Source organism: Hypanus sabinus, chromosome 11, assembly GCF_030144855.1.
Source record: "Hypanus sabinus isolate sHypSab1 chromosome 11, sHypSab1.hap1, whole genome shotgun sequence".
NCBI classification, from domain to species: Eukaryota; Metazoa; Chordata; class Chondrichthyes; order Myliobatiformes; family Dasyatidae; genus Hypanus; species Hypanus sabinus.
This window is the reverse complement of record NC_082716.1, coordinates 3,686,187-3,708,499: the sequence shown is the minus strand read 5'-3', so window position 1 is coordinate 3,708,499 and position 22,313 is coordinate 3,686,187. Positions and strand designations below refer to the sequence as shown.

Here is a 22,313-nt window from a genome sequence, read left to right as displayed (position 1 = left end):
CTTCCAAAATTAAATACAGAATAACAGAAGGGATTAGATATGCCTTTTACATTAAAAGAGGTCGAAGAAGCTCTAGGATCATTTCAAAGTAATAAATCCCCAGGAGATGGTTTTCCGCCCAAATTTTACAAAAAGTTTAAAGATTTACTAATTCCTCCTTTTATGGAGTTAACACATCAAGCGGAAAGAACGCATAAACTTCCAGAATCTTTTTCAACAGCTATTTTAATAGTATTGCCAAAACAAGATAGAGATCCTTTAAAGCCAACATCATATAGACCTATTTCTTTATTAAACACTGATTATAAAATAATAGCAAAAATCTTATCTAACAGATTATCTAAATACTTACCAAAATTAATACATATGGATCAAACAGGATTTATTAAAAATAGACAATCGGCAGATAATGTAACTCGGTTATTTAGTATAATTCATTTGGCTCAAAAGAGGGAGGAAATGAGTGTGGCAGTTGCTTTAGATGCAGAAAAAGCATTTGATAAGATTGGAATGGAATTTTTTATTTAAGGTATTGGAAAAATATGAATTAAGAGTATCTTTTATAAAATGGATTAAAACCTTAAATATTAATCCCAAAGCTAAAGTAGTGACAAATGGTCAAATTTCAACATCATTTCAGTTAACAAGGTCAACTAGGCAAGGTTGTCCATTATCACCTGCTTTGTTTGTGTTGGCGATAGAACCATTAGCTGAATTAATTAGAATGGACCCAGATATTAAGGGTTTCAGAGTTAATCAGGAAGAATACAAGATTAACTTATTTGCTGATGATGTTCTGCTTTATTTAACAAACCCATTGCACTCATTGTGTAAATTATCCTATAGATTAGAAGAATATGGGAAAATATCAGGTTACAAAATAAATTGGGATAAAAGTAAAATTTTACCTCTTACTAAAGGAGATTATAGTCAATGTCGATTAATAACTCAATTTAGATGGCCGGCAAATGGTATAAAATATTTAGGTATAAGAGTTGATAATGATATAAAGAATTTATATAAATTAAATTACTTACCATTATTGAAAAAAATTCAAGAAGATCTTGATAAATGGATGATATTACCAATAACATTAGTAGGTAGAGTAAATACCGTAAAAATGAATATATTCCCTAGACTACGATACTTATTTCAATCACTACCAATACAACTACCCTAGAAGTTTTTTCAAGAGTTAAATAAATATGTGAGGAAGTTTCTTTGGAAAGGTCAGATGTCAAGAATATTGTTGGAAAAATTGACATGGAAATTTGATCTAGGAGGGTTACAACTTCCAAATTTTAAGAATTATTATAAAGCAAATCAACTTAGATTTATTGCATCTTTTTTTGAAAAAGATAGACTGGCATGGATTAGAATAGAACTAGATAAAATAGCAGAAAATACACCAGAAGATTTTATATATATGAATGGGAATCTAAATGGATACGGGAAAAGAAAGAATCTCCTATATTAAAACATTCGATTGACTTATGGAATAAGATAAATGTTGATGATGAGACAAAGAAACCTTTATTAGCAAAGAGATCTTTAATTCAAAATAGACTTATTCCTTTTACAATGGATAATCAACTTTTATATAATTGGTTTCAAAAAGGGATTAGATATATAGGAGATTGTTTTGAAAGAGGTATATTAATGTCATTTGATCAATTAAAGAATAAATATAAAGTATCAAACAACACTTTTTTGTTACTTTCAATTAAGGGCTTATTTAAGAGAAAAATTAGGTCAAACAAAGTTATTGTTGAAATCTAATGAAATAGAAACTTTAATTCAAAAAGGAAAAATTTAAAAATTTATTTCTTGTATGTATAGCTTGATTCAAAAACAGGCAATTAAACAAGGAGTCCATAAGTCAAGACAAAACTGGGAAAGTGACTTGAATATTAAAATTGAAGAAACAAATTGGTCAAGACTATGTCTTGATAGTGTGACAAATACAATAAATGTCCAGTTAAGATTAGTGCAATATAATTTTTTACATCAATTATATATTACACCACAAAAAATAAATAAATTAAATCCAAATTTATCTGATCAGTGTTTCCGATGTAACCAAGAAATCGGTACTTTTTTACGTTCTACTTGGTCTTGTTCTAAAATTCAACCTTTTTGGACAAATTTAAGAGTTTTATTGGAACAAATTATTGGAACACAACTTCCACATAATCCAATATTATTTTTTATTAGGCGATATTGAAGGGATAAAATCGAAACCCAAATTGAATAAATATCAGAAAGAATTTATAAAAATTGCACTGGCAGTAGCCAAAAAGGCTATTGCAGTTACTTGGAAATCGGATGCATACTTAAGTATAGATTGTTGGAAGAATGAAATTTCCAGCTGTATTCCACTTGAAAAAATTACTTATAATTTAAGAGATAAAAATGAAACATTTTTGAAAATTTGGCGCCCTTATTTACAAAAGAAAGGAATAAATATATAGGTGTTCTGAAGATAAAATAATTGGTTATTTGGGGAAAGAAATAACTATATATACTAAAGTTATTACAAACTCCATGGAGCATGTGGGGATCTTCCGATATCCAGGCACTCTTTCTTTCTTTCTTTTTTTTTTCTATAGGGATGTTAGGGGGGAGGGACTAAGGGGAGGGGGAAGGGTATATTTTTTTTCTTTCTGTAATTATTTGAAAACTCAATAAAAAAGTTTTAAAAAAGAGATCTCCATCATTACCTGGTTTTTTGAACCTTTCATAAGCCCTTCTTTTCTTCTTGACTACATTTACAACAGCCTTTGTACACCACAGTTCCTGTACCCTCCCATCCTTTCCCTGTCCCTGTCTCATTAGACCGTACCTATGAAGAATATCCCCTGAACATGTGCCACATTTCTTCTGTACGTTTCCTGAGAACATCTGTTCCCAATTTCCGAATTCCTGCCTGATTGCTTCATATTTCCCCTTACTCTAATCAATCATTTTCCTAACTTGTCTGCTCCTATCCCTCTCCAACACTATGGTAAAGGAGACAGAGTTGTGATATTCTTTCTGCAAAATGCTCTCCCACTGAGAGATCTGACACCTGACTAGGTTCATTTCCCAATACCAGATCAAGTACAGCCTCTCCTCTTGTAGGCTTGTCTACATACTGTGTCAAGAAACCTTTCTGAATACACCTAACAAACTCCACCCCATCTAAACCCCTCACTCTAAGGAGATGCCAATCGATATTTGGGAAATTAAAATCTCCCACCACAACAATCTTGTTATTATTACACCTTTCCAGAATCTCCCTCAATGTCCCTGTTACTATTGGTGGGGGGGGGGGGTCTATAAAAAACACCCAGTAGAGTTATTGACCCTGTTCCTAACCTCAGAGACTCCATAGATAATCCCTCCATGACTTCCTCTTTTTCTGCAGCCGTGACACTATCTCTGATCAACAGTGCCATGCCACCACCTCTTTTGCTTCCTTCCCTGTCCTTTCTGAAACATCTAAACCCTGGCACTCGAAGTAACCATTCTTGTCCATGTTCCATCCAAGTCCCTGTAATGGCCACAACATCATAGCTCCACGTACTGATCCACGCACTAAGCTCATCTGCTTTATTCATAATACTCCTCACATTAATATAGACACATCTCAAACCATCAGACTGAGCACGTCCCTTTCTATCACCTGCCTATTCTCCCTCTCACACTGTCTTCAAGCTTTCTCTATTTATGAGCCAACCACCTCTTCCTCCATCTCTCCAGTTCAGTTCCCACTCCCCAGCAATTCTATTTTAAAAACTCCCTAATAACCTTTACAAACTTCCCCGCCAGGATATTGGTCCCCATGGGATTCAAGTGTAAACCATCCATTTTATACAGGTCACACCTGCTCCAAAAGAGGTCCCAATGATCCAGAAATCTGAATCCCTGCCCTCTGCTCCGATCTCTCAGCCATACATTTATCCTCCACCTCATTCTATTCCTATACTCCTGATAGTCTCCCTGATGACACATATCTGCGGGAAGTGCAGTCAACTCCAACTCATGAAAGACTGCATTAAGGAGCTGGAGGTGGAGCTGGATGGATTTAGGATCATCCGGGAGGCACAGGAATTGATACAATTTTTGAGCAAAGTACAGAATTCAGGAAGTGGATGGGTGAACACTGAGAGAGGTAAAGGGAGAAAGAACTCAGTGCACGGTCCCCTGCAGTCATTGCCCTCAGCAACAGTCATTGGCCTTTGGATACTGCTGTGGGGGGTGACCTGTCTGGGCAAGGCAGCAGCAACCAGACCAATAGCACTGTGGTTGGCTTTGAGCATCAGAAAGGAAGTGTGAAGTGAGGCGGAGCAATAGTCATTGGGGACTTGATAGTTAGAGGGATAGGAGATTCTGCAGCAGCAAAAAAAGCACCAGGATAGTGTGTTGCCTTCCTGGTACTAGGGTCCAGGATGTCGCCGAGTGATGCAGAATATTCTTGAAGGGGAGGGTGAGCAGCCGAGGTCATGGTACACGCTGGTACCAATGATATAGGCAGGAGAGGGGTAGAGGTCCTGCTAGTTAGTTTAGGGTGTTAGGAGGCTGAAGAGCAGGACTTCCAAGGTGATAACGTCCAGATTACTCTCAGTGCCATGAGCTAGTGAAAGTCAGAACAGGAAGATAGTGCAGATGAATGAGTAGCTACAGAGATGGTGCAGGGGGCAGGGTTTCAATTCCTTGGATCCTTGGATCTGTTTTGAAACATAGAAAAACTACAGCATAATACAGGCCTTTCGGCCCACAAAGCTGTGCCAAACATGTCTTTACGTTAGAACTACCTAGGTTTTACCCATAGTCCTCTATTTTTCTAAGCTCCATGTATCCATCCAGGAGTCTCTTAAAAGACCCTATCGTTTCCACCTCCACCACCGCCATCAGTAGCCCATTCCACGCACTCACCACTCTCTCTGTAAAAAAAAACTTACCCCTGACATCTCCTCTATACCTACTTCCAAGCACCTTAAAAATATTCCCTCTCGTGCTAGCCATTTCAGCCTGGGGAAAAAACCTCTGACTATCCACACGATCAATGCCTCTCATTATCTTGTACACCTCTATCAGGTCACCTCTCATCTCATCCTCCGTCGCTCTTGGGGAAGGGTTGACCTGTACAAGTGGGGCAGGTAGCAACTGAACTCGAGGGGAGCCAATATCCTGGGTTTGAGGTTTGCTAATGCTATTGGGGAGGGTTTAAACTAGATTTGCAAGAGGGTGGGAACCAAAGTGAAGTGGCAGAGGCTGGGGCAGTTGGTGCACAAGTAGTGATAGCTTGTAGGGATTTTATAAGGAAGGATAGGCAGATGATAGAGCAAAGAAACATTCAGCCAGATGGATTGAGATGTGTCTATTTTAATGTAAAGAGTATCATGAGCAAAGCGGATGAACTTAGAACATGGTTCAATACGTGGAACTATGAAGTTGTGGCCATTACAGAGTCTTGGATGACTCAGGGGCAGGAATGAATCACTGAATATGAATGTTTCAATGCTCTTGATTTTTCAATAAGGACAGGGAGGAAGGGGTGGGAGCGTGGCATTGCTAATTAGAGATAGTATCACAGTTGCAGAAAAGGAAGAAGCCATGGAGGAATTGTCTACTGAGTCATTGTGTGTGGAAGTCAGAAACAGGAAGGGGGCTATAACTCTCCGTGTGTTTTTTGTAGACACCCCAATCATAACAAAGACAACAAGGAGCAGATAGGGAGGCAGATTCTGGAATGGTGCAATAATAATAGGGTCATTGTGATGGGTGATTTTAACTTTCTAATATTGACTGGCAACTTCTTAGCACAAGGGGTTTAGATGAGGTGGAGTTTGTTAGGTGTGTTCAGGAAGATTTCCTGAGGCAATATGTAGATAAGCCAACTAGCGGAGAGGCTGTACTTGATCTGGTATTGGGAAATGAACCTGGTCAGGTGTCAGATCTTTCAGTGGGAGAGCATTTTGGAGATAGTGATCACAACTATACCTCTTTTATCATAGTGCTGGAGAGGGATAGGAGCAGAAAATTTGGCAAAACATTTAATTTGGGTAGAGGAAAGTATGATACTATTAGACAGGAACTAGGAAGCATAAATTGGAAACAGATATTCTCAGAGAAACGCACAGCAGAAATATGGCAAATGTTCAGGGAACATTTGCATGGTGTTCTGCATAGTAATGTTCCATTGAGGCAGGGGAAGGATGGTAGTAGGGCAAAAGAACCATGGTGTACAAAGAATGCAGAAAATCTAGTTAAGAAGAAAAGCTTATGAAAGGTTCAAACAACTAGGTACTGTTAGAGCTCTAGAAAGTTACAATGGTGCCAGGAAGGAGCTCCAGAAGGAAATTAGGAGAACTAGAAGGTGCCATGAAAAGGGTTTGGTGAGCAGGATTAAGGAAAACCCTTAATCCTGGACATTCTACAAGTATGTGAAGAACAAGAGGATGAGCCATGTGAGAACAGGACCAATCAAGAGCAATAGTAGAAATGTGTGCATGGTGCTGGAGGAGGTAGCAGAAGTACCCAATTAATACTTTGCTTCAGTATTCACCAGTGAAAAGGACCTTGGAAATTCTGGGGATGACTTACAGTGGACTGAATCATTTGAATGTATTGACATTAAGAAAGAGGATGTGCTGGAACTGTTGAAAGGTATTAAGTTAGACAAATTGCCCAGACCAGACAAAATATACCCCAGGCTACTCTGGGAAGACAGTGGGATTGCTGAGCCTCCGGCAATGATCTTTGCATCATTGATAGGGATGTGATTAGTACCAGAGGATTGGAAGGTTGCAAATGTTGTTCCCTTGTTCAAGAAAAGGAGTAGAGATAACCCAGGAAATTGTAGACTAGTAAGTTTTATTTCACTGGTGGGCAATTTGTTGGAGAGGACAGTGAGTGGTAGGATTTATGAGCATTTGGAGATACATAATCTAATTAGGGATAGTCAGCATGGCTTTGTCAAGGGCAGATAATGCCTTACAAACCTGATTAAACTCTTTGAGGAAGTAACAAAACATTGATGAAGGTAGAGCAGTGGATGTAGTGTGTATGTATTTCAAGTAAGGCTTTTGATAAGGTTTCCCATGTGAGGCTCCTTCAGAAAGTAAAGAGGCATGGGATCCAGGGAGACCTTGCTTTTCAGATACAGAATTGGCTTGCCCACAGAGTCAAAGGGTGGTTGTGGATAGTTCGTATTCTGTATGGAGGACAGTGACCAGTGGTGCTCTGCAGGGATCTGTTCCAGGACCACTCCTCCTTGTGATTTTTTAATAAATGACCTGAATGAGAAAGTAGAAGTGTGGGTTAGTAAGTTTGCTGATGATACAAAATTTGGGGGTGTTATGGATAGTCTAGAGTTGTCAGAAGTTACAGTGGGACATCGACAGGATGCAGAACTGGGCTGTAAAGTGGCAGATGGAGCTCAACCCAGATAAATGTGATGTGGTTCATTTTGGTTTTGAATACAGAATATAATAATGGTAAGACTTTTGGCAGTGTGGAGGATCTGAGAGATCTTGGGGACACTCAAAGCTGCTGCACAGGTTGACAGTGTTGTTAAGAAGGCGTATAGTGTGTTGACCTTCATCAACCTTGGGATCGTGTTCATGACCCAGGAGGCAATGGTACTGCTATGTAAGACCTTAATTAGACCCCACTTGGAGTACCATGTTCAGTTCTGGTCACCTCACTACCGGAAGGATGTGGACACTATAGAGAGAGTGCAGAGGAAAGTTACAAAAATGTTGTGAGATGTTTTCTCATGGATGCTGCCTGACCTGCTGAGTTCTTCCAGCATTGTGTATGTATTCTTTGATCCACAGCATCTGCAGTTGTATTTTTGTGTTACAAAGATGTTGCCTGGACTGGAGAGCATGCCTTATGAGAATAGGGCAAGTGAACTTGGAATGACGGAGGATGAGAGGTGACCTGATAGAGATGTATAAGATATTGAGAGACATTGGTCGTGTGGATAGTCAGAGGCTTTTCCCCAAAGCTGAAATGACTAACATGGAGGGGGGCATAGTTTTAAGGTGCTTGGAAGAAGTTACAAGGGGGATGTCAGAGGTAAGCTTTTCCACACAGAGAGTAGTAGGTGCATGGGATGCAATGCCAATGGCTGTGGTAGAGATGGATACAATTGGTTCTTTTAAGAGAGTCTTAGATAAGTACATGGAGCTTAGAAATATAGAGGGCTATGTGGTAGGGAAATTCTAGGCAGTTTCTAGAGTAGTTTACATGGTTGGTACAACATTGTGGGCCAAAGCCCCGTAATGTGCTGTAGATTTTAAGAAGAAAAAAAGTCAACACAGGTGGAGTTAATGTGAACAATTCATAGAGGAGGAGAAGTTGTCAGAGGAGTTTTGCTGCCTGTTCAACTATCAGAGTGCTTTAAGTGCCAAGCCGATTTACAGAAGTCAAGAACCGCTTCTTTGTCAGCAAAATCTAGTCCCAAACTGAATCATTAGGTATCATGTTCTATGCACAGAGTGATTTGCCATTGAGAGCCGCAGTCTTAATGTCAAGTAAGACTGGATCTTTGGACAATTTAAACATCAGCCCAGATAGAATGGAAAGACAGGGTGTCAAGGGTCAGGTCAATTTCGTTCACTCTCCTGTGATGGTCACTCCTCTCTTCATGACACTGAGGCTTTGAGACTGCCCCTGGCTGCTGTGCTTCGTGTCTGCAAACTTTTACAGCAATTTGCCCTGCTAATATGATAAACTAATACCAAGGGTTTGGGCTTACTCCAGACAGCTCGAGCAACTTAGATCCGGTTATTCAATTTGGTTTGGAATGCTGTTATTGTTACTCACTTCTATTGTTGGCATGATTTGTGCTTTTTTTCTTTCTCTGAGCATTGGGGGTTGGTTTCTAATCGTTTTTAATTAGATTCTTTTGGGCTTCTTGCTTTGCAGCTACCTGAAAGCAGACAAATCTCAATGTTGTTTAATTTATAAGGTCTTTGATAATAAATGTACTTCGAAATTTTGAACAGGCAAGGGATTGAGAATGAGAGGGAAATGTATTAGCCACAATGAAATGGCAGAGCAAACGCGACAGGCTAAATGACCTAAATCTGCTCCTAAATCTAATGGTCTAATAGTCTAAAAGAAGTGGTCCCAACATTAACCCCTGCACCACACCACTAGCCACTGGCAGCCAACCGAAAAGGTTCCCTTTATTCCAACTCTATGCCTCCTGCCAGTTAGGAAATCTTCTATTCATATTAGTACCTGTTCTGTAATACCACAGGCCCTCATCTTGTTTAGCAGCCTCATGTGTGGCATCTTGTCAAAGGTCTTCTGAAAATACATTAAACACTATTCACTTACAGAAACAAGGAAATTGTAGGAAATCTAAGGGACCGAATATATAAATATTTGAATAGACATGGACTGATTAAGGATAGTCAGCATGATAGCTCATGTCTGACCAATCTAATAGAGTTTTTTGAGGAAGTTACCAGGAAAGTGGTTGAAAGCAAGGCAGTACATGTTGTCTACATTGACTTCAGTAAAGCATCTGACAAAGTCCTGCATGGGAAGCTGGTCAAGAAGGTACAGTCGCTCGGCATACAGGATGAGGTAATAAACTGGCCTTGTGGAAGAAGACAAAGGCTGGTAGTACAGGGTTCTGAATGAAGACCTATGACAAGTAGAATCCTGCAGGGATCGGTGTTGGGTCCTTTGTTGTTTGTCATCTATATCAATGATCTGGATCATAATGTGGTTAACCGGATCAGCAAATTTGCAGATGACACTAAGACCGAGGGTGTATTAGGTCTTTATTCTTTGGAGCGTAGAAGGTTGAGAGGGGACTTGATAGAGGTATTTAAAATTATGAGGGGATAGAGTTGACATAGATAGGCTTTTTCCATTGAGAGTAGGGGAGGTTCAAACAAGAGGACATGAGTTGAGAGTTATGGGACAAAAGTTTAGGGGTAACATGAGGGGGAACTTATTTACTCAGAGAGTGGTAGCTGCGTGGAACAAGCTTCCAGTAGAAGTGGTAAAGGCAGGTTCAATTTTGTCATTTAAAAAAAAAGGACAGATATATGGACAGGGAAGGAATGGAGGGTTATGGGTTGAGTGCAGGTAGGTGGGACTAGATGAGAGTAAGCGTTTGGCACGGACTAGAAGGGCCAAGATGGCCTGTTTCTGTCCTGTAACTGTTATATGGTATTGGACAGTGAGGAAGGTGATCATGGCTTGCAGAGGGATCTACATCAGCTGGAAAAATAATCTGAAAAATGGCAAATGAAGGTTAATGCAGACAAGTGCAAGGATTTGCACTTTGGGAAGACTGAACAGGGTAGGTCTTATACAGTAAACAATAGGGCACTGAGAAATGTGATAGAACAAAGGGATCTGTGAATACAGGTACATAATTCATTCACAGGTTGATAGGGTCATAAAGAAAGCTTTTAGGACATTAGCCTTTATAAATCTATGTAAAGAAGATGGAATGTTATGTTGTAGTTGTGTAAGACACGGGTGAGGCCTAATTTGAAGTATTGTGTGCAGTTTTGGTCACCTACCTACAGGAAAGATGTCAACAAAGTTGAAAGAGTGAAGAAAAAATTTACAAGGACGTTGCCAGGTCTGGGGGACCTGAGTTATAAGGAAAAATTGAATAGGCTACTACTGTATTCTTTAGAACAAAGATTTGAGATTTGATAGAGGTATACAAAATTATGAGGGGAATAGATAGGGTAGTACAAGCAGGCTTTTTCAAGCAGGTAAATACAAGAGGTTGGGTGAGACGAGGACCAGATGTCATGGATTAAGGGTGAAATGTGAGAAGTTTAAGGGAAATATGAGGGGAAACTTTTCACTCAGAGGGTTGTGAGAATGTGGAATGAGCTGCCAACAGAAGTGGTCCATGCCAGCTCGATTTCAACATTTAAGAGAAGTTTGGATAGGTACATGGATGTAATGATATGGACGTCTATGGTCTCAGTGCAGGTTGTTGGGAGTAGGCAGTTTAAATGGTTTTTGACATGGACAAGATGAAGGGTCTGTTTCTGTGCTATACTTCTCTATGATTCTATGACTCCGTGACTCTCCTTTGACTATCCTGCTTGCTATTCCCACTGACTTTGGCTTAATTTAGCAGGTACCTCCAAGTACCCCACACCTCATCCTTAATAATAGACTCCAACATCTTTCCAGTCACTGAGGTCTGGCTGACTTTTTTTCTTCTGCTTCCCTCTCTTCTTGAACCATTCTAGAATCTAGTGATTCATGAAAGATTAGTAGTAATGGCCTCCATAATCTCTTCAACTACCTCTTTCAAAACCCTGGGATGCAAACCATCTGGTCCAGGTGACATATCAACCTTCAGGTTTTTCAGCTTCCAAAGCACTTTCTCCTTAGTAATAGCAACAACATTTGCATCTGCCCCTGACACTCTCACATTTCTGGCATTCTGCTAGTGTCTTCTATTGCGAAGACTGATGCAAAATACTTCAGCTCGCCCACCATTTCTTTGTCCCTTGTAATTTTCCAGGAGTCCAATATCCCCCACTCGTGCCTTTCTTTTATTCTTTTTATATAAGACTGTAAAACCTTAAGATATAGGAACAGAATTAAACCATGTGGCCCATTGAGTCTACCCTGTCATTTCATCATGGCTGATCCATTTCCTCTCAATCCCTTTCTCCTGCCTTCTCAACATAACCTTTCACGCCCCCAAATAGTCAATAATTTATCAACCTCTGCCTTAAATATACCCAATAATTTGGCCTCCACAACTACCTATGGCATCAAATTCCACAGACTCCCTGGCTAAAGAAATTCCTCCTCAGGTCAGTTCTAAAAGGATGCCCCTCTGTTGAGGCTGTATCCTCTGGTCTTAGACTCCCTCACTGTAGGAAACATTCTCTCCACATCCACTTTATTGCAGCTTTTCAACTTTCAATAGGTTTGAATGAGGTCACCCCTCATTCTTTTGAATTCCAATGAGTAGAGGCCCAAAGCCATCAAACTCTCCTCACTTGAAAAGCCTTTCAAACCCAGAATAATTTTCGTGAACCTTCGTTGAACCCTCTGATGCCATCACATCCTTTCTTCAAAAGGAGGCCCAAAACTGCTCACAATTCTCCAAATGAGCCTTCCCAGTGCTTTATAAATCCTCAACATTACATCCTTGCTTTTATACTCTAATCCTCTTGAAATGAATGCTAACATCGCATTTGCTTTCCTCACCACCGATCTGAAAAAAAGAACACTTTTGGATCTTCTTTTATATTATACTATTGTCTAGCTTATTTCATCCTTTCTCTCTTTATGGATTTTTTAGTTGCCTTATGTCAGTTTTTAAATGATTCCCAACCCTCTACCTTCCCACTAAGTTTTGCTTTATTACATGCTCTCTCTTTAGCTTTTATGATGTACTTGACTTCCCTTGTCAACCATAGTTGCCTCATCCTCCCTTTAGAATGCTTCTTTATTCTTAAAATTTGAATGTATCCTTCCAAATTTCCCCCTATAAACTTCAGCCATTGATGTTCTGTCATCATCTCTGCTAATGTCCTCTTCCATTCAACTTTGGCTAGTTCTTCTCTCATATCTCTGTAATTCCCTTTATTGCACTGTAATACTGATACATCTGATTTTAGCTTCTTGTTCTCAAACTGCAGGGTAAATTCTATCATATTATGATCACTGTAAGGATTTTCTTTACTTTAAGCTTCCTAATCAAATCTGGGTCATTATATAACTCCCAATCCAGATTTTCCATTCCCGTAGGCTAATCAATGTTTTAATGTAACTGAAACTGTTTGCCATTGGTCCATGGTAAAACTGTACTGCATCCACTTCTATATAAGCTCTCACACCTGGAAATTAATGTGATACTTGAATTGATGAAACTGAGCTCCTTTACAATAAATAGACAATTCTGAAAAGACTCAGCAGGCAAGGCAGCATCTGTGGAGAAAGAAACAGGTAAAAACAGGTAGAACTGGGGAAGAAAATATACAAATATGTTCAAAGTTGCAGAGAAAATTGAAGCGGAAGCAGTGGAAAGAAGGGTTGGATACTGAAAAGGGAGTATACCTTGCCTTACACATGGAAATAACAGTTTGGCATGGACTAGATGGGCTGAAGGGTCAGTTTCTGTGCTATGCAACTATGATTCTAAAAGTGATGAAAATTTCTGTATATATTGGAAGTAACTTCACACCAACAGCACTATTTCAAAAATTCCACGGCATTTTGTCTGTGTTCTTTCTCTCTAACTGCACTTGATTAGTAGATTTTGTTCATTTCTCTTTCTAACTATCCCTGTTATCTCAACAACCATTGGACAACTTATCTTGCAATGCTGCGCCAGGAACTCTTCCTTTGTCCAATTCATACACATCCCCCTCTCTGCAGCTCAAAACTGTTTCCTCTTTACTAATTCTGAAGATAGGCTTTCAATGCAAGGTATTTTCTCTGTTTCACATTTTACATGTAACTCTGAGGTTCGGCTAGCATGTGTTTGTCTAGGGGAAGATAGCCTCTGGCCAAGCCAAACTGAGAAATCTCATTTGTGTGGACGCTGCATGATGCATGCCGGTTATAAATCCGAACCGCAAAATATCAGACAGTAAACCATATGCAATTAAATGACTGAACTTTATCAATCTTAATCTGACTATAGGGTTAGTAAAGAAAATAAAAAGAGAAAGGGCCCATTTTAATGAAACAGTCTAATGTGCACCCTGGAGCTCACAGATTGTGGCCACTCATCCCACATCGACCTCCTCCAAGCATCGCTGACCTTTGGATCCTTGCTCATAGTCCACTCTGTCCGGCAGTTTACCAACTCATTCCATTCACATCTTCCCTCTTCATCTCTTGCCAACAAAAGACTGTAAAATTGCTGCTCCCAGACCCACAAGAAAGAACAACATACCTCATTGGCTAGCATACATTCCAAAGCCCCCGTTATCTCTAATCATAACCCAAACATTGCTACTACAGAGAAAACATTACCTTAGCACTGGAACATTACAGAGAGGCCATTATATTAGCAGTGAAACCTTACAGGGTTTACATACACTATGTATTTATAACAAATCATAAACACAAGGAAACCTACAGATGCTGGAAATCCAGAGCATCACAAAGTGCTGGAGGAACTCAGAAAGTCAGGGTGCATATCTGCAAATGATTAAACAGATAACATTTTGGGCCAAGACCCATCTTCAGCACTGGAAAGGAAGGGGAAGATGCCAGAATGTAAAGGTGGGGAGCAGGGGAAGGAGGACAACTAGAAGGTGATAGGTGAAGATAGGTGGATTGAACAAATAATGGGCTGGAGAGGAAGGAATCAGTTTGGAGAGGAGAGTTGACCATAGGAGAAAGGGAAGGAGGAGGGGATCCAGCTAAAGCAGATAGGCAGGTAAGAGGCCAGAGTCAGGAATAGAAGAGCAGAGAGGGAGGAAGTTTTTTTTTAAACACAAGGAGAAACCAATATTCATGCTATCAGTTTGGAGGCTACCCAAATGGAATATAAGGTGTTGCTTTCCACCCTGAGGGTGGCCTCATCTTGGCCCAGAAGGAAACCATGGGTTGGCATGTCAGAATGGGATATGGAATTAAAATATTTGACCATCAGGAAGTTCCACTGTTGGCAGATGAAACGGAGGTGCTCAACGAAGTAGTCCCCTAATTTACAACAGGTCTCACCAATGCAGCAGAGGCCACATCGGGTACACTGGACACAATTGATGACCCCAGCTGAACTGCACATGAAGTGTTGCCTCACCTGGAAGGACTTTTGGGACCCTAAATAGAGATGAGGAAGGAGGTTAATTGGCAAGTGTAACACTTTGGCCATTTGTTGGGATAAGTGCCGGAAGGGAGTAATCCCTGAGGAAAGCAGAGGGAAAAATATGTTCAGTGGTAGGATTCCTTTGGAGATGGCAGAATGCGGAGGATGCTGTGTTGGTTGCAGAGGCTCGTGGAGTGGTAGGTAAGGACAAGAACTCTATCACTGTTAAGGTGGCAGTAAGATGGGTGAGTGTGGATATTCAAGAAATGGAGGAGGTGGGGGTGAGGGCAGCATCTATAGTGGGTGAAAGTAAACACAGTTCTTTGAAGGAGGAGGATATCTCTGATGTCCTGAGAAGGAAAGCCATATCCTGGAACAGATCTAGTGGATATTAGGAACTGAGAAAAGGGAGTAGCATTTTTACAGTAGATGGTGGGAAGAGGTAGTTTTATAAAATATGTTAGTCAACAGTTTGCAGAGATGGAGACAGAAATCAAGAAAGGGGAGAGTGGTGTCAGAAACAGACCAAGTGAATTTAAGGGCTGGGTGGAAGTTAGAGGCAAAATTGATTAAATGTATTTCCAGCAGTTTGATTTTTTTTCATTTTAGATTTCCAGTATATGTAGTTTTCTAACTTAGTTTTAGATAGTGAATTATTCTGATAATTACAATAGTCGGAGGTGAAACTGAAGTATATTTAGTAGAAATTTCAGGAAGGAATTCATTCTTAGTCTCCCAGTCTACCAGCACTGCTCTTTCCCTGTAACTGAAACATTAAGTTCACTATAAGACGATCAAAGTTAAGTTCAAATTCATGTTCAAGTTTAATTGTCATTCAACCATACCCATACATATATTCAAACAAAACAATGTTCAAGGGCCAAGGAGTAAAACACAGTACCAACAGCACATTTAGCACATAGAGCTACAACAGCAGTAAAATATATAGTTACACAAAAATGTAAATAATATAGCCCGTGCCTGAGCGGCATGGCCTGTATATTGATGTTTCATGGGTTGTTGACCTGGAGCCACATTTCTGCAAGAACAAACCTAGAGCAGCTCCACATCATGTGCTAGTGCAGCCACAGACAAATGCAATCCCGCTTGTCTTCCACCGAGCGAACACTGGAGACAAGCACCGATGGGAGGGTCCTGCTTCCAAACCAGCCATGCCGTGTCACCAACAGCTGCTCCTCCCCTGGGAGACTGCAACGTGTATCTCCGCAGCATGAGGACCCGATTCGCGCAAGAACCGAGGCCATGCAGCTTCCCCACAATCAGTCTTAATGATGAATCAGTGAACCAGACTTGCAGTATTCTACATTATCAATGTCCAACAGGGTTTTGCAATCACCAGAAAAATGTCCATAACAATCACTTGCACCATTTGTTGGATTGCACACCAATTACGTGCACTGCCTTCCTTCTTGGGTGGATGTAGCAGGCTGCAACACTTCTAGCTCCACTGCTATTGAGCAACTAGCTGATCGGGTAGACCTATAGTATTTGATGTTCTTAATATCCAGCAGTTCTTGACATTATAAGAAGATTTAAAAGATGAACATTTGCACCTTTGTTTGGACCCAGAAATACCACTATGACCAAGTGTACTATCTTACCAGAAGAAACTGCGGAGAGTTGTGGACACAGCTCAGGATGTCACAGAAAACAGTCATGAACTGTCTACAATCTCAGTAAACCAGCCAGCAAAATAAAAGACCCTTCCCACCCTGGACATTCTCTCTTCTACCCCCTCCCTTCAGGCAGAAAATACAAAAGCCTGAAAATACATACCTCTGGGACCTCTTCTATCCCACTGTTATTTTACTGAATGGTCCCCTAGTATGAGAGAATGGACTCTTGACCTTCCAACCTACCTCAGTATGGCCTTGCAACTCATTGTTTTACCATTGTACCATCTCAATGCACTGTGTAATGAAATGATCTGTTCGAACAGTACACAAGTTTTTCCAGTGTACATCAGAACATGCGACAATAATAAACTAATTTAGAAATTTAAACAAATTTAGCAATGTTCTGCATTTTTGATGTACTTATGTTTGCCATATCTGTCTGGATGGTATGCAAACAGAAGATTTTCACTGTATCTTAGTAACTGATAATAATATACAAATAACAAATTGATATGGTGAAATATCAGAGATATATGATTAAGTGGACAAGGATGTATAAAGGAAAAGCCAGTGTTGCCCCAAATAGCTCCTGTCTATGCTGCACCATCTTCAAGCTCTATGAATTTAGGCAAAACAAAACTACAACATAAATTATTTGTTATTTCACTGTCACTAATTGTTCCTTCATATAGATACCTGGGATCCCTGTTGTTAATGGTCAGTTCAAGATGCTGAGCAGAGGCCGAATCGATCATTGCAGTTTGTTCACTCCCCTTGAAGACAACTTTCAGGGATTTTGGAGCATAAACCGTATTCTGTATGAACTCAACATACTTCAGCAAGGCTGCAGCTGCTGCCAGACTGTAGTATCTGCAAAATAGAAAAATTGTCAACTGAATCAACACCACTTGCATTCTTCCAGTTCTAGCCACATGGAACATAGAACACAATTTTCTGCCAACCTTTCATTAATAATAGTAATAACCATTTATATAGCCCCTTTCATACATTAAGTTGCAGGCTCAAAATTTTACATAGTTTGTAAAGATAAGTTAATATATTCAGAAAAATACAAAACATGATTAAAAATCATAAGACAAACATAATATAGAATAAAATGCAATAGAATATACAAAATTATATGAACATAATCAACATCAACAGGCATTAAGTTTGGTAGAGTATCCCAGATTTTTGTTGCATAAGAGCAAAAGGCCACATCACAGGTTTTTATATGCTTGGCTTGAGGAAAACTAAGCTAACTGGTATTTGAAGACCTAAGATTATGATGAGGGATGTAAGGAGATAGACCAGGGGTCGGCAACCCGCGGCTCTTTCATCTCTGTGCTGCCGCTTCCTATGGCTTTGGAAAATAAATGATGAGTATTTAATTAAAATGTATTTTATGTTAGTTTGTTAGTTTTTGAAATGTAATTCTAAATTTGAAGATTATAGTGATCTTGTACAATCTAAATAAAACGTGTTTTTTGTCGCTATTAATATACGTCACCACGGCCAATGCCTGACACCCACCAGTGCGTGATTTCTTTAATTTTTCGATCCAAGGTAGGCTAAATATGGAGAATTCTAAAAAAAGAGAAGTGACTGAAGAAAACAGAACGTTTAATGATACGTGGGCAGATTCATTTGCTTTCACTGCTGACGAGACTGGTTTACTGATATGCTTAATATGCAATGAGAAACTAGCAAACAACAAAAAGTCAAAAGTCGCAAGACATTTCCAGAATAAACTCACAGCCTTTGCTCAAAAATATCCGGATGGAGATGAGAGGAAAAAAAGCCGTTTCGGAACTGATGCGGAAGATTGATCTGAGCAAAAATCATTTCAAGAAGTGGATGATGACTGGAAAATCAACGACATATGCTAGTTTTGTTGCCGCTCAGGAAATAGTCAGGCACGGGAAGCAGTTTACAGATGGTGAATATATAAAAGAATCTTTCATTAAGATTTCAGAACATCTATTCACGGACTTTAAAAACAAGAGTGAAATTGTGCAGAAAATCAGGGATATGCCCCTCTCTGCAAAGACTGTCAAAGACAGAACCATAAAAATGGCAGAAGACATCAGAAGACAGTAAATTAAAGACATCATTTCAGCTGTGGCCTACTCGATTGCCTGTAACGAGTCTAAAGACAAAGGTGATATTGAACAAATAGCGCTGTTCTGCTGGTATGTAAACTCTGCCAGGCCACAGGAAGAAATGATTGATTTGATACCTCTAAAAGGCCAAACACGGGGGGAGGACATCTGTGAGGCTGTCTTGAATTGTTTAAGAGCCAAAGGAATAAAGACCACCCACCTGGTGTCAGTAGCTACTGATGGGGCACCAAGTATGACAGGAACGCACAAGGGATTTGTGGCTTTACTGCAGAAGTCGCTGGACAGAAAGCTGCTGGCTTTTCACTAAATCTTGCACCAAGAGGCACTGTGCGCTCAAACATTTCCTCTGGAACGCACAGAAGTAATGGATGTTGTCATTCAGATTGTCAATAAAATAATGGCACAAAGTTTAAATCACCGTCAATTCCGTTTGTTACTGGACGAGCTGGAAAGCGCATATTCTGATCTCCTGCTGCACAACAAAGTTCGGTGGCTGTCCAGAGGGGAGGTGCTGAAACACTTTGTCGCGTGTCTGGAAGAAGTGAAAACTTTCCTGGGCAGCAAAGGGCTCACCTTTCCTGAGCTGGAACAGCCAGAGTGCCTGTAAAAGCTACACTTCATAGTAGACATGACAGCGCACCTGAACACGCTGAACACAGCTCTTCAGGGGAAAGGACGCACAGCCCTGCATATGTCGGAGGATGTTTTGGCATTCCAGCGCAAGTTGACAGTGCTTGCCAGAGATTTACAGAAAGGCACATTGTCTCACTTCCCCGATTTGAGAGAGTTCAAGCAAGCTCATGACATGATAAATTCGGAGTATTTACATTCTGCAATCATCGCAATGCAAACATCATTTGGGAATCGCTTCTGTGAGTTCAGAGAGGTAAAAAACACATTATCCTTCCCGGTCAGTCCCCTAAGCATCGATCCATCCCTACTGAATACAACTGCATTGGCAGGTGTGAGTCAACCTGATCTTGAGATGGAACTGGCCGACATAGCTGACAAAGACATATGGGTGTCCAAGTTTAGACACTTGACAGCAGACCTTGAAGATGTTGCCCGTCAGAAGGCCGTTCTTGCTCAGAATCACAAATGGAGTGATATTGAAAACCTCCCCAAACTGGACAAACTTGTGTTCGAAACATGGAATGCTATCCCCGACATTTATGTAAACATTAAAAAGTATGCACTTGGAGTCCTGTCGATCTTTGGATCCACATATGTATGTGAGCAGGTGTTCTCCAACATGAACTTTATTAAAAACAAACATCGCACACGCCTCACAGATGACAGCTTGCGATCCTGTGTAAAGATGAAGGTGACGTCATACAGCCCTGATGTGCAGACGCTGTGCGCTGAGGTCCAGGAGCAGAAATCCCATTAACCAAGTATGATAAATATTTTAATTGCCTATTATTTTACGTATATGCATATTTTTTCATTGCTCAGTGAAATAGTCCTTTTATTTTTCAGGTTGACAGCTGGCTGACGTTATTTTTGGTTTGCTGCTGGCGGATAATTTAAGTTCGGCGTTTTTCATAAATACAAGAAGGACTCAAATAGACATTGATTATTTTACTTAAAAGTAACCTTCAACCCAACGTCTTTTTTTCGGAGTTCAAAATGTTTTTGTTGCATGCAGAAATGTAATTTAGTTTTCTCTGCAGGAGTTCATCGATTTCATAAATGCAACACATTATAGTTTGTTTATACATAGCATAAAGGCAAAAAAAAACGTTGTATGCAGTGTTATTTCATTTTAAATGTCAAACGGGTTTTGTGGCTCCCAGTGTTTTCTGTGGGAGATGGGTCCAAATGGCTCTTTCAGTGGTAAAGGTTGCCGACCCCTGGGATAGACACTCCAAAAGCTAGATTATTCAGAGCCTTATATACAATTAAGAGTATTTTAAAATTGACCCTAAAGGACACAGGCAGCTAATATGATGCTAAACCTAGTGAAATGTGCTAAGATTTCCTTTTTTTTTAAAGTTAAGATTTTTTCTGCTGCATTTTCAATAAGCTGTAGCTGATTTATGTCTTTCTTAGGCTGAACCGGCCTGAAAAGAGTGCATTACAGTAGTCTAATCAGCTGGAAACAAGTGTGTATCAGATTTCCTGCATTTTGAGATGCTATAAGAAATCGAGCTCTGCAATGTTCCTTACATGAAAGAATGTAGTCTTAATAATATGGTTAATATGTGATTTGAAATTTAGCTCAGAGTCAACAATAAGATCTAAATTCCTTACTTTTGGCTTGATTTGTAAGGCCAGATGATCAAGTTAATTTCTAAGACTCACACATTTTATTGGTATCAATAACCAATATTTGTTTTTCCTTACTTAGTTTGAGGAAATTTGAACTCATCCATACTGTGAAGCTAGTAAAGCATCAGACCAGATGATTTAGAACCTCAGGGTCATCTGGCATAATTGACAAATACAATTGTGTGTCGTCTGCATAGCTGTGGTGATTCACATTGTGTTTTGAAATAATCTGACCTAATGAGAGCAGGTAGAGAGAACAATGGGCCAAGAATTGATCTTTGTGGTACACCACACACAATATCATGGACAGCAAAAAGGTGGTCACAGGAGGCAGAGAGGTGGTTAGGGGATTGCTTTGACTCAGTGGATGGGGTTGTGTTCAAGGACTAACCAGTGGATCTGAATGAATACACCATGGTTGTCATGGACTTCATTAAAACAGTTGTAGACAAGTGTACCCCCACAAAATTATTCAGAGTCTTCCCCAACTAGAAGCCCTGGATGAACCATGAGATCCGCATTCTCGTGAGGGCCAGATCAAAGGCATTCAAGTCTGGTGACAAAGAGAGTTACTAGAGGTTCAGTTACGATCTCTGGAAAGCCAGCTCATGGGCAAAATGGCAACTTCAGACTAAGCTTGAATGAATGAAGAATGCTCGAGAGTTGTGGCAGGGCTTAGATATTATCATCTTATAAAGTTAAATCCAGCAACACAGGCAACAAAAGGGTTTCACTTCCAGATGAGCTCAATGTCTTCTTTGCTTGCTTTGATCATTAAAACTTGGAGGAACCATCACAAACTCTCACAGTCTCTGATGATCATGTGATTTCAGTCTCTGAGGCCAACATGCAAGCAGCCTTCAGGAGGGTGAACCCACGAGAAGCATCTGGCCCAGATGAGGTACATAGCCAAGTACTAAAAACCTGTTGTGATCAACTGGCCGGAGTGTTCACGGGGATCCTTAACCTCTCGCTTTGGCAGTCTGAGGTACCCACCTGCTTTAAGTAGACTATAGTCATACCATTGCCCAAGAAGAATGCACACACAAGATGCTGGAGAAACTCAGCAGCAGGCAGCGTCTATGGAAAAGAGTAAAACAATCGACATATCGGGCCAAGACTCTTCATCAGGACTGTAAGTTGTCTCGTGAGTATACTCCTGTTTCATTTACATTCACGGTGACAAAGCATTTTGAAAGGCTAATGATTAAACATATCAACTCCTGCCTGAGATGCAACTTGGATCCACTCCAATTTACCTACCAGAGCATCAGGTCAACAGCAGATAGCATCACATTGGCTCCTCACTCAACCTCATTCACCTCAATATCTACACAGCAAAGGTACGTACATCAGGGATACTCTTTATCAACTACAACGCAGCATTCAATACCATCATCCCCTCAAAACTAATCAAGAAGCTTCAAGATTTTGGCCTCAACGCTTCCTTGTGCAATTGGGTCCTCGATTTCCTCACTTGCAGACCCCAGTCGATTCAGATTGGCAACTCCATGA

At 40.1% G+C, this 22,313-nt stretch overlaps 1 protein-coding gene across 1 annotated transcript in view; it reads right to left on the bottom strand.

Moving 5' to 3' along the window:
- Nucleotides 1-22,313, bottom strand: part of msh4 (mutS homolog 4) — a 188,335-nt gene that overhangs the window by 85,444 nt on the left and 80,578 nt on the right. Inside the window, exon 4 of the mRNA XM_059983705.1 lies at nucleotides 17,101-17,274. Within this exon, the coding sequence (XP_059839688.1) occupies nucleotides 17,101-17,274 (174 nt within the window). The remainder of the gene's footprint in view (nucleotides 1-17,100; nucleotides 17,275-22,313) is intronic.